This window comes from Lonchura striata, chromosome 17, assembly GCF_046129695.1.
Source record: "Lonchura striata isolate bLonStr1 chromosome 17, bLonStr1.mat, whole genome shotgun sequence".
Lineage (NCBI taxonomy): Eukaryota > Metazoa > Chordata > Aves > Passeriformes > Estrildidae > Lonchura > Lonchura striata.
Genome location: NC_134619.1, coordinates 7,977,820 through 7,990,242, shown reverse-complemented (window position 1 = coordinate 7,990,242; position 12,423 = coordinate 7,977,820). Strand labels below are relative to the sequence as shown.

The window sequence follows — 12,423 nt, the reverse complement described above, 5'->3', positions numbered from 1 at the left end:
CAGTGGAAAGCATCAGCCTTTGATACCACACGTGGTGCAGTGGGCAGGAGCCGCAGCTCCCCACACGTTGATGACAGGGTTTCTCCAAGCTCTGGTGAAGTCCCTGTTGGTCTGGGGACAACCACAGTTGCCACAGGTCCTGACCACAGCCCAGTTCTGTGGGTGACAATGAACTTGTCCTGGCTGGAAATGGGTAAGGGAGGTTTTATTTTCAGCTGATGACTTCTCTTTCCTAGTTCTTTTCAAACCCAGGCAGGCTACTCTCATGTTTCTTGCTGAGACCTCGGGTTTTCCCTGCTGCTTCCCTAACCCACATACCCCTGCTAGTGGAAGGCTGGAGAGCAGCAGCAGTCATGCCTCTGGCACTGGCACAAGCTGCCCGGGGTATTCCTGGGCTGGTAATGGCACTGGGGAACACAGATGTGTCCAGATTTCCTTGAAGATGGCAAAATGGCTGGTGCCCTTGCTCACAGCCCCAACCCAGCTAATGTTGTCCCTAAGTAGCCCCAGCACGTGGCTGCAAGGGGGCTTGAGCCATGACAGCATGAGTGAGATTTGGAAAGAGCTGGGACAGGATGGGGAACTGCCCACACGTGCTGAAGAGCGTGTGGGGCCAGAGGAACTCCTGGGCTGGGGAGCAGGGGGGACTATGGACAGTGGAGAGAGGGGTCCTGACCTGCAGTCCTGGGCAATGGACAGCAGCAGCACAGGACTCCTGCAAGTCCCTGTCCTCCTGGGCTCCTGGTTCCCATCTGACCATTCCCATTCCTTCTCCAGCAGCCTGGGGGAGCCAGCCTTTCCCCAGTGGAGCAGACCCCACACTCCCAGAACAGGCAGGGCAGCTCAGCCAGAGAAGCCTTTACCTGTCCAAAGGGTTGGGGCCAGCAGGGCGGGATTCCATGTCCCATTCCCTCTGTCACCACTTGCAGGAAGCATTACCAGGACCGGCACATATGTTGAGCTTTAGATGTGGTTTTGGCTGCTCCTTGCCAAACACAGCACTGTTTAGTCAGGGTTCAGCTCTTTGAAGGCATTCATTCAGGACAACTTCAAAATTTGCTCAAAGCCAGGGGGAAGACTTCCTGATTTTGCTTCCTCTCTGTGCTATTCCTTATAAAATTTCAGTTCTCCTTATGGAAGAGTTCTGCTTCCTCCATGCTCTTCATGAACATTATGAATGTTGTTTTGATGCATCCCTTCAGTGGGAAGGGGTTATCTCCATGGGAGATTTGGGGGCTCCTGCTCTGAACTGAGCTGGACCAAGCTAAGAACTGATTTTGGGTGACAGGGAGAGTCACAATTCCAAGGAGGCTGTGAGTGGGGATTTGGCCTTTTGTCTTTCTCCTGCTCTTGGATGTTTCTTTCTGGGCAAAAGGAGCTTTGGGCAAAGGAACTCTGCCCATGGGCTCCCAGTGATGGATTGGGCTGGCACTGATGGAGAATCACAGCCTGTGGGCAGTGATGGTAGGTACCTGTGGGACACAGCTCTTCCCTGTGTGGTTTGTCCCTCTCTGCTGGCACCATCCTTGCCATGTCCCTGTTTCCCAGGTCCCAGAGCTGACAGTGACTGCAGTGCCCCTTTCCAAAGCCATAGCCACTCATGCAAGCCCAGTGAGCATTTGCTGGTTGTCTTCCAGGCAGCCTGCAAGTGACTCTGCTGAAAATTAGTGGGACAAAAGGCAAAGGAGAACAGAATGCCTTGGTCTCTCTATCCACGATCTCCACGATCTGATTCCTGCAGAATGGCCAACGTGGCCTCATCCCTTGGGGTCTCCTGAGGCTGCAGCACCAAGGGATTGCTGTGCTTGAGCAACAGCTGCATTTCACAACATCCTTAAGTGGCTCAGGGATGAGCCTCTGCCAGCCAGGACTTCCCTGGATCCTGCATGAGATCTGCCTGCATCAGCAACCATGGGTTTCCTGTGCCTGGACTCCAGCAGGAAATGAAAGTAACTGAATAATTTCTTCTTCCTTCACTTTTGTCCTGCAAGGAGAGACCAGGCAGCCCAGCTCTCCTGGCTGGGAGGGAGCAGGGGTGTTCCCCCCTCACAACACCTGCCTGGCTGCACCCAGCTCCTGCCCCTGTCTCCAGCCATCATGACAAGAGCTGTGACATATCAGCCTCAGAAGTGATGTCTTTGGAGCTTGATCCTGGGGTGATGGATGTCTCCTCCTGTGTGTGGCTGCTCTGTACGGGAGCCCTGTGACACGGTCTGGAGGGCCAGGGCACCCCACTGAGGTTGGCGCCCTGGTGCACCTGCCCAGGCCAGGCAGGAGCTCCTTTGCCAGCCCTGCTGGATGTGGGGGTACCCAGGATTTGCTCCCATGAGGTGAGAAGCTGTGACCTGCCTTCTTTAGCCACTGCTGTGCCCCACAGATGCTCTGGTGTCCCACTGCTGCTCTGATTCCATGGGCAGGTCTGTGGTGTGTGAGAAGCAGCTCAGAGTAGCCAGGAGAGCCATGGGACAGGGACAGAGATGCATGGCTGGGATCCTGCTCATGGACATCCCAGGCTGTTCCCAGCTTTTGCTGGGTGCAGGCTGCAGGAATGTGGCTCTGTGAGGCTCAGCTGCCAATGCCAAGCCCAGCTCTGCTCCACTGAGCATTAAGTGCTGCCTCAGACAGGGATTGATGGTGGTGACAGAGATCTGGAGATGGGGCTGTTGCCTCCCAGTTTCCACTGCTCCTTCCCTACCTTCAGTGAGAGGCAGCAGGTGTGCCTCTGTGCTGGGATGTGCCAATGGTGCCAGCAGCACAGCAGAGCAGGGTGGTGGCCAAGCAGGAAGTCCTGGGGAGGCCCCCCGTGGCTCTGCACCCCACCCTGACTAAGAGTTCCCTTTTTGGCAGGGATATAAAGGTGGTGTGTGCTGGGAGAGCCCAGCATTGCACAGCATTGCAAGAAGCCAGGATGGGAATGCAGAGCGTGGCAGTGGCTTGTGGGGCACTGGCCTTGTGCCTGGCACTCAGCACAGCCACCAACCCCGGCTTCGTGGTGAGGATGACCCAGGCAGGCTTGGACTATGGTGGGTTCTGCTTCTGATTTCTCTTCTCACAGATGTGCTGGTGGCAGAGGTGTGGAGCCAGGTAGCCTGTGAGAAGTGCAGGGTTCTGGGGCAGGATGGGGGATCGTTGGCCATGGATGCCAAGTGAGGAGCACAGGGACAGCGTGGGGAAATCCTTGGACAGGGGTGCCAAATGCACCATTGGCCAGAGCTTCTCTGTTGCACCTGCCTGCCCCCATGCCACAACTTGATGCAGCCCCTGCAGAGGGGTCCAGCCCTGTGGGGTCTCAGGGAGCTGCAGCCAGGCAGTGTGAGAGGCTGGCACAGCAGGAGGGTGCTGGTCCCACAGCACATCCAGGCAGCTGAGCCGTGAGCCCTGGAGGAGGGAGCTGCAGAGGGGAGAGGAGTTGGGGACTTTAGGGAGGGGCAGTGACAGAGATGGATGGGCCCCGTGCTGGTTTTATCGAGGCAGGCAGAGCCCCGGCTCCAGCAGAGCGCAGTTATGGATTGAAATACACTGTGTGAGAAACAGCTCATTTAGCAGGCAGCTCTGCCAGGCAGTGTAGGAGAGAACGTGACTCCCCTCCTCAGACTGAGGCTGGGGTGCAGCACCCACTGATGCCGTGCTGCTCCCTGGGACATAAGCTACATCCATGTTTGCCTGCTGGCAATGGGCATGGAGCAGCCCAGTGCCTCAGAACTCCCACACACCTCACCAGGTAACAGCCTGCAAAGTGAGGACTGGGACACCTTTCTCCTTTCTGTGGCTACCACCTTTCCCTGGGACTGCAAGCAGGGCACCAGGCAGCTTTGCCTGTGTGCTTACAGGGCTCTGTGCTCAGAGGTTTGCTTTAAATCCAGCCTGGGAGGCAGCACCACCTGGATCTCTCCTCTGATCCTTCTGCTGCACACCCAATGTGTGCTCCAGCTTCTGTAGCAGTGCTGGAGTGACGCTGTCTCTGTGTCCCTGCAGCCCAACAGCAGGGGATCGCAATCCTGGAGAAGAAGCTGGCTCAGCTGAAGTTGCCAGATATTTCAGGGAACTCTCGTGTCTTGCATGTGGGGAAGGTGCGCTATGAGTTCTCCAGGTGAGCCTTGCCAGTGGCCTGGAGCCACCCACTATCCCCAGCCCAGGCAAGGGTCAGCAGGATTCCAGAGGGTGGGAGGCCTCTTGAGCAGTGAGGACCATCCTGTTCCCTCCACAGCTCCCTGACATGTTGTTCAGGTCCTTGGTGCATGTTCGTTTTTGACTCCTTGCGCCAGGGGAAAAATGGAACCAGGGTCACGGCACTCGGGGCATGGGTGGGCTGTGTGCAATCAAAGCCTGGGTAGTGGAGATGGCCTTACCTGTGGGATCAGGGCACACGTTCCTGCGTGAAGCAGGGGCCCAGGCCCTGTGGCAGTGCTGGCTCCCTGCTGCCCTGGGTGCCTCTCTGCACCTGCAGTGCAGCATTTGGGGCTGCCTTGGGTGGCTGCAACTGCCACATTCCCAAAGTGCCAGCGTAGCTTTGCAGCAGCAGAGGTGCAGCAGGGGATGTTGCCAGTGCAGTGACTCCATGCTGCTCGCTTCCTTCCCTCCCTGATAGTCTCTCTCCCTCCCTAGCTTGTGCTTGGGAGCAAGGAAGCACTGTAACATGAATTTATTTTTATTCCTATATTTTTAGACTGCGCCTTCGTGATTTCCACTTGCCATACTCACGGATTACCCCGATCTCCAATGTAGGCCTGCAGGTCTCCATCTCCAACGCCTTTGCTGAGCTGGATGGCGACTGGCGGGTGAAATTTCTCTTTATGTGAGTTCCCAGCTCTTCCTCTCTCTATTCAGGCACTCACTCTGTGTCTCCCCCTCTGGAATTGGACAGGGTTTTTTCTCCTCTCCCTATGCCTTCTTTTTTGGGCAGCTGTCACGTTGCTCTTTCAGATATGACGGATAACAAAGGCTGTGAGGCAGGACCAAGGCATATGGAAGGGGAGCTATATGTGGACCCTCTTGTCTCGCTTCCACCACCCCTTCTTGCTCCCACTCCCCTCTATTTAAAGGTTACCTCTCCTAGTTTATGTGCCATTGAAATTTGGTTCCCCTGAGTTTGAACAATTTCCCAGTCTCCTCTAGAGATACCGTACATGGGGGAGGGTGATCCAGATAGATTCATCCAGAAACAGATTTCAGGTCTCTTCAACAGGCTTTGTCATTGACAAATTTCCCTTTCTCATGCCCCCGTACCTGCAGCCGGGACCATGGATCTTTCAACCTGAAGATAGAAAATGCCTACATGAAAATTGTCCTAAGGCTGGGCAGTGACACCACTGGGAAGCCCACCATCAGCACCTCGGAATGCAGTGCCAGCATCTCCAAAGTCCGTGTGCTCTTTTCAGGCAAGCTTGGGTATGTGACTTCAGTGTAAGTTCTGGAAACACTATGTGTTAGCCCACCTGCCATGGGAATTTGGCTCTGCCATGGGAATGTGGCCCTGGTGTGGGGAGTAGGTTGTTGGCAAATCTCAGGCTGCCTGGTCTTAAATCTGGCCTGAATTTCACCTGCTGTGCTTGCACATTTTACAGGAGTGAGTGTGGTTAAGGCAGACACCAGACTTCTGTGGTTTACCAGTAAGTCTGTTTGAAAATGTAAACCCTGGGGTAAAGCCAGATGCCACATTGGTGTGGGAATGATGTTCCCAGGGTCTTGCATCTCTAGGGTCTCCCTTTCCTGGGCACATACTTCTGCAGTATGGATCTGAGCTAGACAGGGCTTCTCTCTGTGTTTCTCTGCAGGTGGCTTTACAGCCTCTTCCACAGCGTTATTGAGTCCAAGTTGCGGAAGAGTTTAGAGAGTAAGGTATGTGAGCAGTGCAAGGCAGGGCCTTGGGTTCTGTGGTTGTCTTTAGCCCTCACTTGTAGGTGATGCATTGGAAGGTTCAGATGTAGGGAGGTAACTATAACCAGAGCACAGGACCTTGTTGCCAATTCAGTAAAACCAAAGGAAAGGGTGTCGCAGGCTCCATAGCATAGAGTGACTTAGGCTGCACTTGAAACCAGGAGCCTTTGCCAAAGCCCAGCATAACTGGTTCCTAATTAACAAAGATTTTTCTTTCCATGTGGTCAGTTAATTAGACCTTATGTCTCCGCCAAACTCATTGTAACATGATCAGAGCTGTCCTTTAACCAGCCATATTCTGGAGAGCTTTGGGGAGCACGTGGGGGCAAACTCTCATTCCTGGATTTCAGACATTTGGTGTTTTGTTTTACTGAGGGGGGTCAGGGAGCTCTGGTACCGCTGCCTACTACAGACACCAACATGCAGGAGACCTGCAACAAGACATGGAAACAAGCTGTTAGCAATAATTACTACAAGGATAACTGGCATGAGTTAGAGCCTCTCTGGATGTGAACTGTGCTTGGGAAGGAGGCAGTTGGAGAACAGGCAAATTACATTCCTGCAGCAGATCCCATGCTGCCCAGGCACTATTCCCAATTCCATGCAACAACCTTCCCAAGTCCCCTGAGGTCTGTGGCAGCAGATGGTCTGGCAGCAGGAGCAACAACAGGGCTCAGAGGCCTTTTCTGCTGTTTTGTCCCCTGGAAGGAGGACAGCTCTGGGACTGCAAAGGGACCCCACTGTCCTCTGCTCCTCCTCCAAGCCCCCTCTGCCTCATACACATTCTTCATTGTCTTGGTAGGGTCATGGTGTGAGGGGCAATGGGCAGCAGAGGGCAGGGGTAGGGACTGAGCTGCAGCCTGGGCACAGCTGGGCCTCAACCCAGGCCAGGCAGCCCGTGCCTGCCTCCTGCTGCTGCTGCAATGCTTGGGCAGTTCTAGTACCCCCAGTTCTGGGACTCCATTCACAGGGAGATCCCAGTCACAGGGAAATCCATGTCACAGGGAAATGCGGATCATGGGGAAATCCCAGTCACTGGGATGGCATTTTTCTGCCTGCAGCAACATCCTCACAGGCAGCAATGGAGCATTTTGAGCACAGACAGAAAAATATCACTGGGGACAGGGAAGAGCTGCAACCTGCTGTCACTAAGGCCATGCCCAAGGCTGTGTCGCTTCCTCCTCCTCATTTCTGGCAATGTGGTTGCTGCCCCTCCACAGCATTGCATCTCACCATCAGCTCTGTGGGCTTCATGCCTGGTCAGACAGATCCTGCCCATGGTTGGCTGTGATGTTACAGTGAAAACAATGAAAGGAGCTTGTGCAGATATCCTCAGCCATCTGCAGGACAGTGCCTTGCAGTAAATTTCCCAGGGCAGTGGTGAGCCAGCAATAAAATCCCCACAAATTCCAGGGCTTCACTTGTGAATGACAGAGGCAGACACATGCACTCTCCTGTCCTGGCACACAGAGCTGTAGGAGCTCAGCAAAGCTCAGCTTCAGGGCAGTCAGTGCTCGTGCCCCTGCAGGGTGGGTTAATGCCTTCAGTGGCTCTGTTTTGGCCATGCCCTGGCTGCTCAGCACGGTTCATTCCTGCATGGGCCACAAGTGATTCCTTCCAAGGGTCTCCCCAGAGCTGAGCTGTGCCCAGGGGAAATTGCTGCAAGCAGATGCTTGTAGGTAGAAACCCTGCTTGTGTCTTGGACACCTAATGTGCTGCCTGATGAATGGAGACAATGATCACTGTGTGCTCTTTTACTTGAGCAGGCTTTGCCATGGAGCAGGGAGCGTGGCTGTGACCCGGCTGCCCCTGCTCAGCTCTGTGGCCTTTCTGTCCTGCAGGTGTGTGACAATGTGGTTGAGTCTGTGCACAATGAGCTCCAGACATACATCCGGACGCTGAGAGGTACTGGGGGGCTGTAAGTGGGTTTAGAAGCAGCTCTTCCTAGCTTTGGCCATCCATGAGGAATGTTTTACTTTGTACACTCCACTCCCCATGTCCTGGTGTTCTGGAGCAAAGCTGGTTGTTGGGAGAACCTTCTCAGCAGAGACAAATCACTCTGTGTGTCCTATGTGGCTGTGGAGATCCCTTCAGAATCAGTGCTCAAGGACTTGCAGGAGCTCAGGCGGATTTATCTGGGGGACCCAGGCCACTCCTCAGGTCCAGGAGATGGCTTGCATTGCTGAGAAACATCCAGGAGGAAAATGGTTTTTTTTCTCTTCAATAGAGAAACAAGCAGAGGTGCAGTTGGTAGTGAGCTGATGCACCAGGAAGCCCAATCAAGGCACTGCCCAGATGCCAGAGGAGCCCATCAGCTCTCAGCTTTCCTGAACATCTCCTTCTTACTCATCTCTCTTCCTTGTGTTTACAGTCACAGCCAGGATAGATGACAAGATAGGAATCGATTATTCCTTGGTGGCACCCCCAAGAGCTACTGCCCAGTCCCTGGATGCAGACCTGAAGGTGAGAGGCAGCCCTGGGAACACTTGATTTGGCCAATGCCAATGCCAAATGCAGGTGGGAATCAAGGTTTTGGAATCTGTTGCAAATGCTGTTTGCAGCCAGAGTCAGCAGGTGAGCCCCACTGCTATTTGTACCCCTTCTCCACCTTCTCCACATCTCTCTCTCTTCCCAGGGTGAATTCTACTCCCTGGCCCACCGCACCACCGTCCCCTTCTCACCGCTGCCACTGGCCTTCCCCTCGGATCACAAGCACATGGTTTACTTTGGAGCCTCCAGCTACTTCTTCAACACAGCTGGCATTGCCTACCACAAGGCTGGGGCACTGGTCTTTGAAATCACAGAGTCCATGGTAGTGGCATGAGTGGAACAGGGCTGGGAAAAGGTTCCATTTGCTGATGTGCTCCAGGAGCAGCCAGTAATCCTGGAGAACCCCCAGTGGGAGAGCAGGGGGCTGTGGGATGGGGCTGGGCTGTAAGACATGGCAGCATTTGGGGACAGGATGGCTTGCCATGTGCTCCTCTGTGCCACATTGTCCCAGGGTGACAATACTCTCCTTGCAGATGCCAAAGGAAACAGGATTCAGCTTGGATACCTCTTCCTTCTCAGCCTTCATTCCCCAGGTGAGCAGTCTGGCCCTGCCTGCCCAGAGCTCTTGCACACACAGACTTTGCTTTGTGCCAGGTGTTCTCCCTGAGGACTGGGGGTTTGTGCCATCATTCCCATCCTCTCTCTACTCCCACACAGCTGGAGGAGATGTACCCAAACATGTCAATGAAGTTCAGTCTGTCCACTCCCACTGCTCCATTCCTGACTATTGGACCAGGAGGAATCTCATTCCAGCCCATTGTGGATGCCCAGGCTTATGCCATCCTTCCCAACTCCAGCCTGGCTCCTCTCTTCCTCCTCAGCCTGGTGAGTTCAAACATGGCCTGTGAGAGGGTGGACAAGGGATTTTGAGCTGTGCCCCGTCCTGTTGCCCAGATCCTGCCAGGGGAGCTCCCAGGTGCTGTCCAGGCACATTGGGATGTCCCCAATGGAACAAATCCTGAGCTGACAAATACCAGGTTTGGTGCTGGGTGCAAACACGCCCCTGGATGGGCAGTGGTGTGTTTCATTGGGTCTGATCCGTTCCCCTGGGTCTCTGCTCTGGAGTGAGGTGGGGTGAGCACTGCCAGAGCTCTGTGCTCTCTCCCCAGACAGGGAACGTGTCCGCTGTCATCAACGTGAGATCCGGCCGCATAGTTGGGAGCCTGGATGTGGGCAGGTACAGAGGGGAGCAGCCACTGACTGGGCAGGGGGTGGCTGGGGGTGTTTCTGTTTTGGGTGCCCAGGGTCAGAGAGGGGATGGGAAGGTCTCTGGGATGTGGGCCTGGTGTGGGAGGAATGAGCTGGGGCTGGAGGGAGTGGGATCTGCATGGCCATCGATGGGTGGAATTGCTCCCTCCCTTGGGACATCCTCCACAGCACCACTTCTGTCCCTGTGCAGGATCAGGCTCTCTCTGAAGGATTCAGCTGTCGGCCATTTCCAGGTAAGCTATCTTTGACCACGACCAGAGCCCCCAGCATGGAGCTGGCAGCCTGCTGCGGGCCAGGACAGGGAGTCATTCCTGCTACCTCTCAGCATGGTACCCCCCATTGGCCCTGCAGCCTCCTCCTGCCTCAGCCTGCAAGGCTGGGGAAGGATGCAAAGCCAGACCCGTTGCTGCTCTCACCCCAACCTTTCCTTCCTTGCCAGTGCAGCCAGACAAAGCTGCTGGTCTCTGGCAAAATGTGTGCCCATCCCAGCTCCTCATCTCCATCTTCTAATTATCCCCTAGTAATTTCACGTCTCCTGTCCTGCAGACTAAAGCTTTTCCTCTCTTGTCTCCCCACTGCCCAGTTGAGAATGATGCAGTCCTTAATGAACATCCTGACTTCCAATACTCTGCTCCCTCGTCTCAATGGTGAGAACCTACTGGGGGGAATGGGGTTGCTGCAGCAGCTTCCACTCAGGTTGCTCCATCCAAGTGGTCCCAGCTCACTGTTTAAATCCTCATTGCCAAGGCTGATGCAGGGAAAATTGAGGGCAGGAGGCAGCAGTGAAGCAGTGGGAGCCTCTTGCTGCTCTGACAGGCTCCCAGCAGCCAACGCAATGGAAAAAATGAGCCCTCTGCATTTCCTAATGCTTTCCAGACCCTCTCCCCAAATCCCTGCATCTCCTGCCTTGCCAGCAGCTCAGACCAGAGTGGGGCTGGTGGCAGGATGGGCTGAGGGAGCTGTCATGGCACAACACAGCCCTTCTGTGGAGCTTCTTCTGCCAGCCCCAGGAGCAGTGGAGAGAGGAAAGGGCTGGGGAAAGGAAGTGGCCGAGGAGGTGGATACCTCCTTGGTATCCAGGGGGTCGTCTGGATTTGAGTGCTCTGTGCTCCCTTGACTCCCATTTCCATCCCAATGCAGACACATGTGTTGTCTTTTCCAGCCCGTTTGGATGAGGGTTTTCCTCTGCCACTTCTGGACAGGATTCAGCTCTCCAATATCCTTATGAGGTTCCACCAGGTGAGTGAGAGGCAGCTCCTGACCCCAGGTGGGGCCCATCCTGCTGCCCACAGAGCCCTGCTTACCAGCACAACCTCCCAGTCCAGTTCCCCCAGCTGTGCTAGGAAGTGCTGGATGACAGCTCTCAGCAGCAGAACAGTTCTTTGCTTTTCCTGGTTGCTTGGTGGTTGTCTGGGATGACACCACATCATTCTCCAGTGCTTAAGCCTGGGATCTGAATTTTCCAAAATGCTTTTTATAGCAATGTCAGCCCCAAATCCCCACTCTCCCTGACTGGCAGTGCCTGGATGGATGCTGTGATGCCTGGTAGGATGCAGCCTTGCCTTCTCTGCTGTAAGGCCCTGTACCAGGTCCAGGGGAGCAGAGAGAGCCCCTATTGCAAGGTGCCTTTGGGAAACCCCAAAGTGGGGTCTCCATGGGGATCCCAAAAAGCTGTAGTGAGGTGTGGCTGTGAAATGTCTCTGGAGCCTGCCAGGGGGAAAAATAGGCACAGGGGTTGGCAGAGCCACATCTCCCTTCAAGGATTTGATGGCTGCTGGGTAATGCAACTGCCAGGACCTGTATCAGCTCAGCACTTTCTCTCTTTCTCCCAGAATTTCCTGCTGCTTGGAGCAGACGTTCACTTCCAGCCCCGGGGATGAAGATAAGGCTATGAGAGCCCTCCAGCAGTAAATATGTTTCATTCATCACTCACTTTGCCTATCTCTGCATGAGCCGAAGACTACCAGTCCTGACACTGTCCTGCACTGCTGCCTTGGCTGGGACCCTCCATGGTCCTGCTGGGGCCTCACCTGGTGCTGCCATGAGATAGGGGTCACCTGCCCTGGGCCACCCGCTCCCCTCCTTCCTCTGAGCAGCAATAAAGGCATTGGTGCTTGGGATATGCCATTGGTGTCACTGTCTGCACCTCGGGCCACATAGGGTCAGATGGGAGCTGGACTGGGACAGCCAGGTTTGGCTTGTTTCCATGGCCATGGCGAGCCACCACAGAGCACCTGTGCCTGCTGTCCTGTGCCTTCACTCCAGCCTTGGGGCAGGGTAGCTGGGAAGAGCACAGTGGAAAAGGCCCTGGGTTGCTGGTCAACAGCAGCTGGACATGAGCACCAGGTTCCACAAGGCCATGTATCATCCTGGCCCTTATCAGCCACAGTGGGGAAACAGGACCAGGAAAGGGTTTGTGCTTTGTCCAGCTGTGGGTCTCTCACTTCAAAATGCACATGGAGGTGCTGGATTATGTCCAGAAAAGGGCAGTGGAACCAGGGAAGAAGCTGGAGCACCAGAGAGGCTGAGGGAGCTGAGGGGACTCAGCCTGGAGGAAAGGAGGCTCAGGGGGGACCTTCTCACCCTCACAGCGCCCTGACAGGAGGGTGCAGCCATTGGGGGTCAGGCTCTGCTCCCAGGGAACAAGGGACATGATAAGAGGACATGATCTCAAGCTGCACCAGGGGACTTTTACGTTGGATTTTAGGAAAAATTCCTTCACGGAAAGGGTCCTTAGAACTTGGAATCGGCTGTCCAGGGAGGTGGCGGAGTCACAGTCCCTGGAGG

At 55.0% G+C, this 12,423-nt stretch overlaps 1 protein-coding gene across 1 annotated transcript; it reads left to right on the top strand.

Moving 5' to 3' along the window:
• The first annotated feature begins 2,888 nt into the window (after window positions 1–2,888).
• On the top strand, window positions 2,889–11,763 carry LOC110468198 (bactericidal permeability-increasing protein). The gene is made up of 15 exons (XM_077787084.1): window positions 2,889–3,023; window positions 3,976–4,090; window positions 4,667–4,795; window positions 5,233–5,388; window positions 5,775–5,838; window positions 7,719–7,782; window positions 8,249–8,340; window positions 8,513–8,689; window positions 8,901–8,960; window positions 9,085–9,252; window positions 9,537–9,604; window positions 9,827–9,869; window positions 10,220–10,283; window positions 10,799–10,875; window positions 11,469–11,763. Exons 1-15 carry the CDS (start codon window positions 2,909–2,911, stop codon window positions 11,514–11,516), a joined length of 1,440 nt encoding a protein of 479 aa, XP_077643210.1. The 5' UTR covers window positions 2,889–2,908; the 3' UTR covers window positions 11,517–11,763.
• The last annotated feature ends 660 nt before the right edge of the window (window positions 11,764–12,423 follow it).

Coding starts and splice junctions, on each gene's coding strand:
- LOC110468198 (XM_077787084.1), top strand. CDS start 2,909: ATGGGAATGCAGAGCGTGGCAGTGGCTTGTGGGGCACTGGCCTTGTGC. Junction 8,341..8,512: donor CCCTGGATGCAGACCTGAAG/GTGAGAGGCAGC, acceptor CTCTCTTCCCAG/GGTGAATTCTACTCCCTGGC. Junction 9,253..9,536: donor CTCTCTTCCTCCTCAGCCTG/GTGAGTTCAAAC, acceptor CTCTCTCCCCAG/ACAGGGAACGTGTCCGCTGT.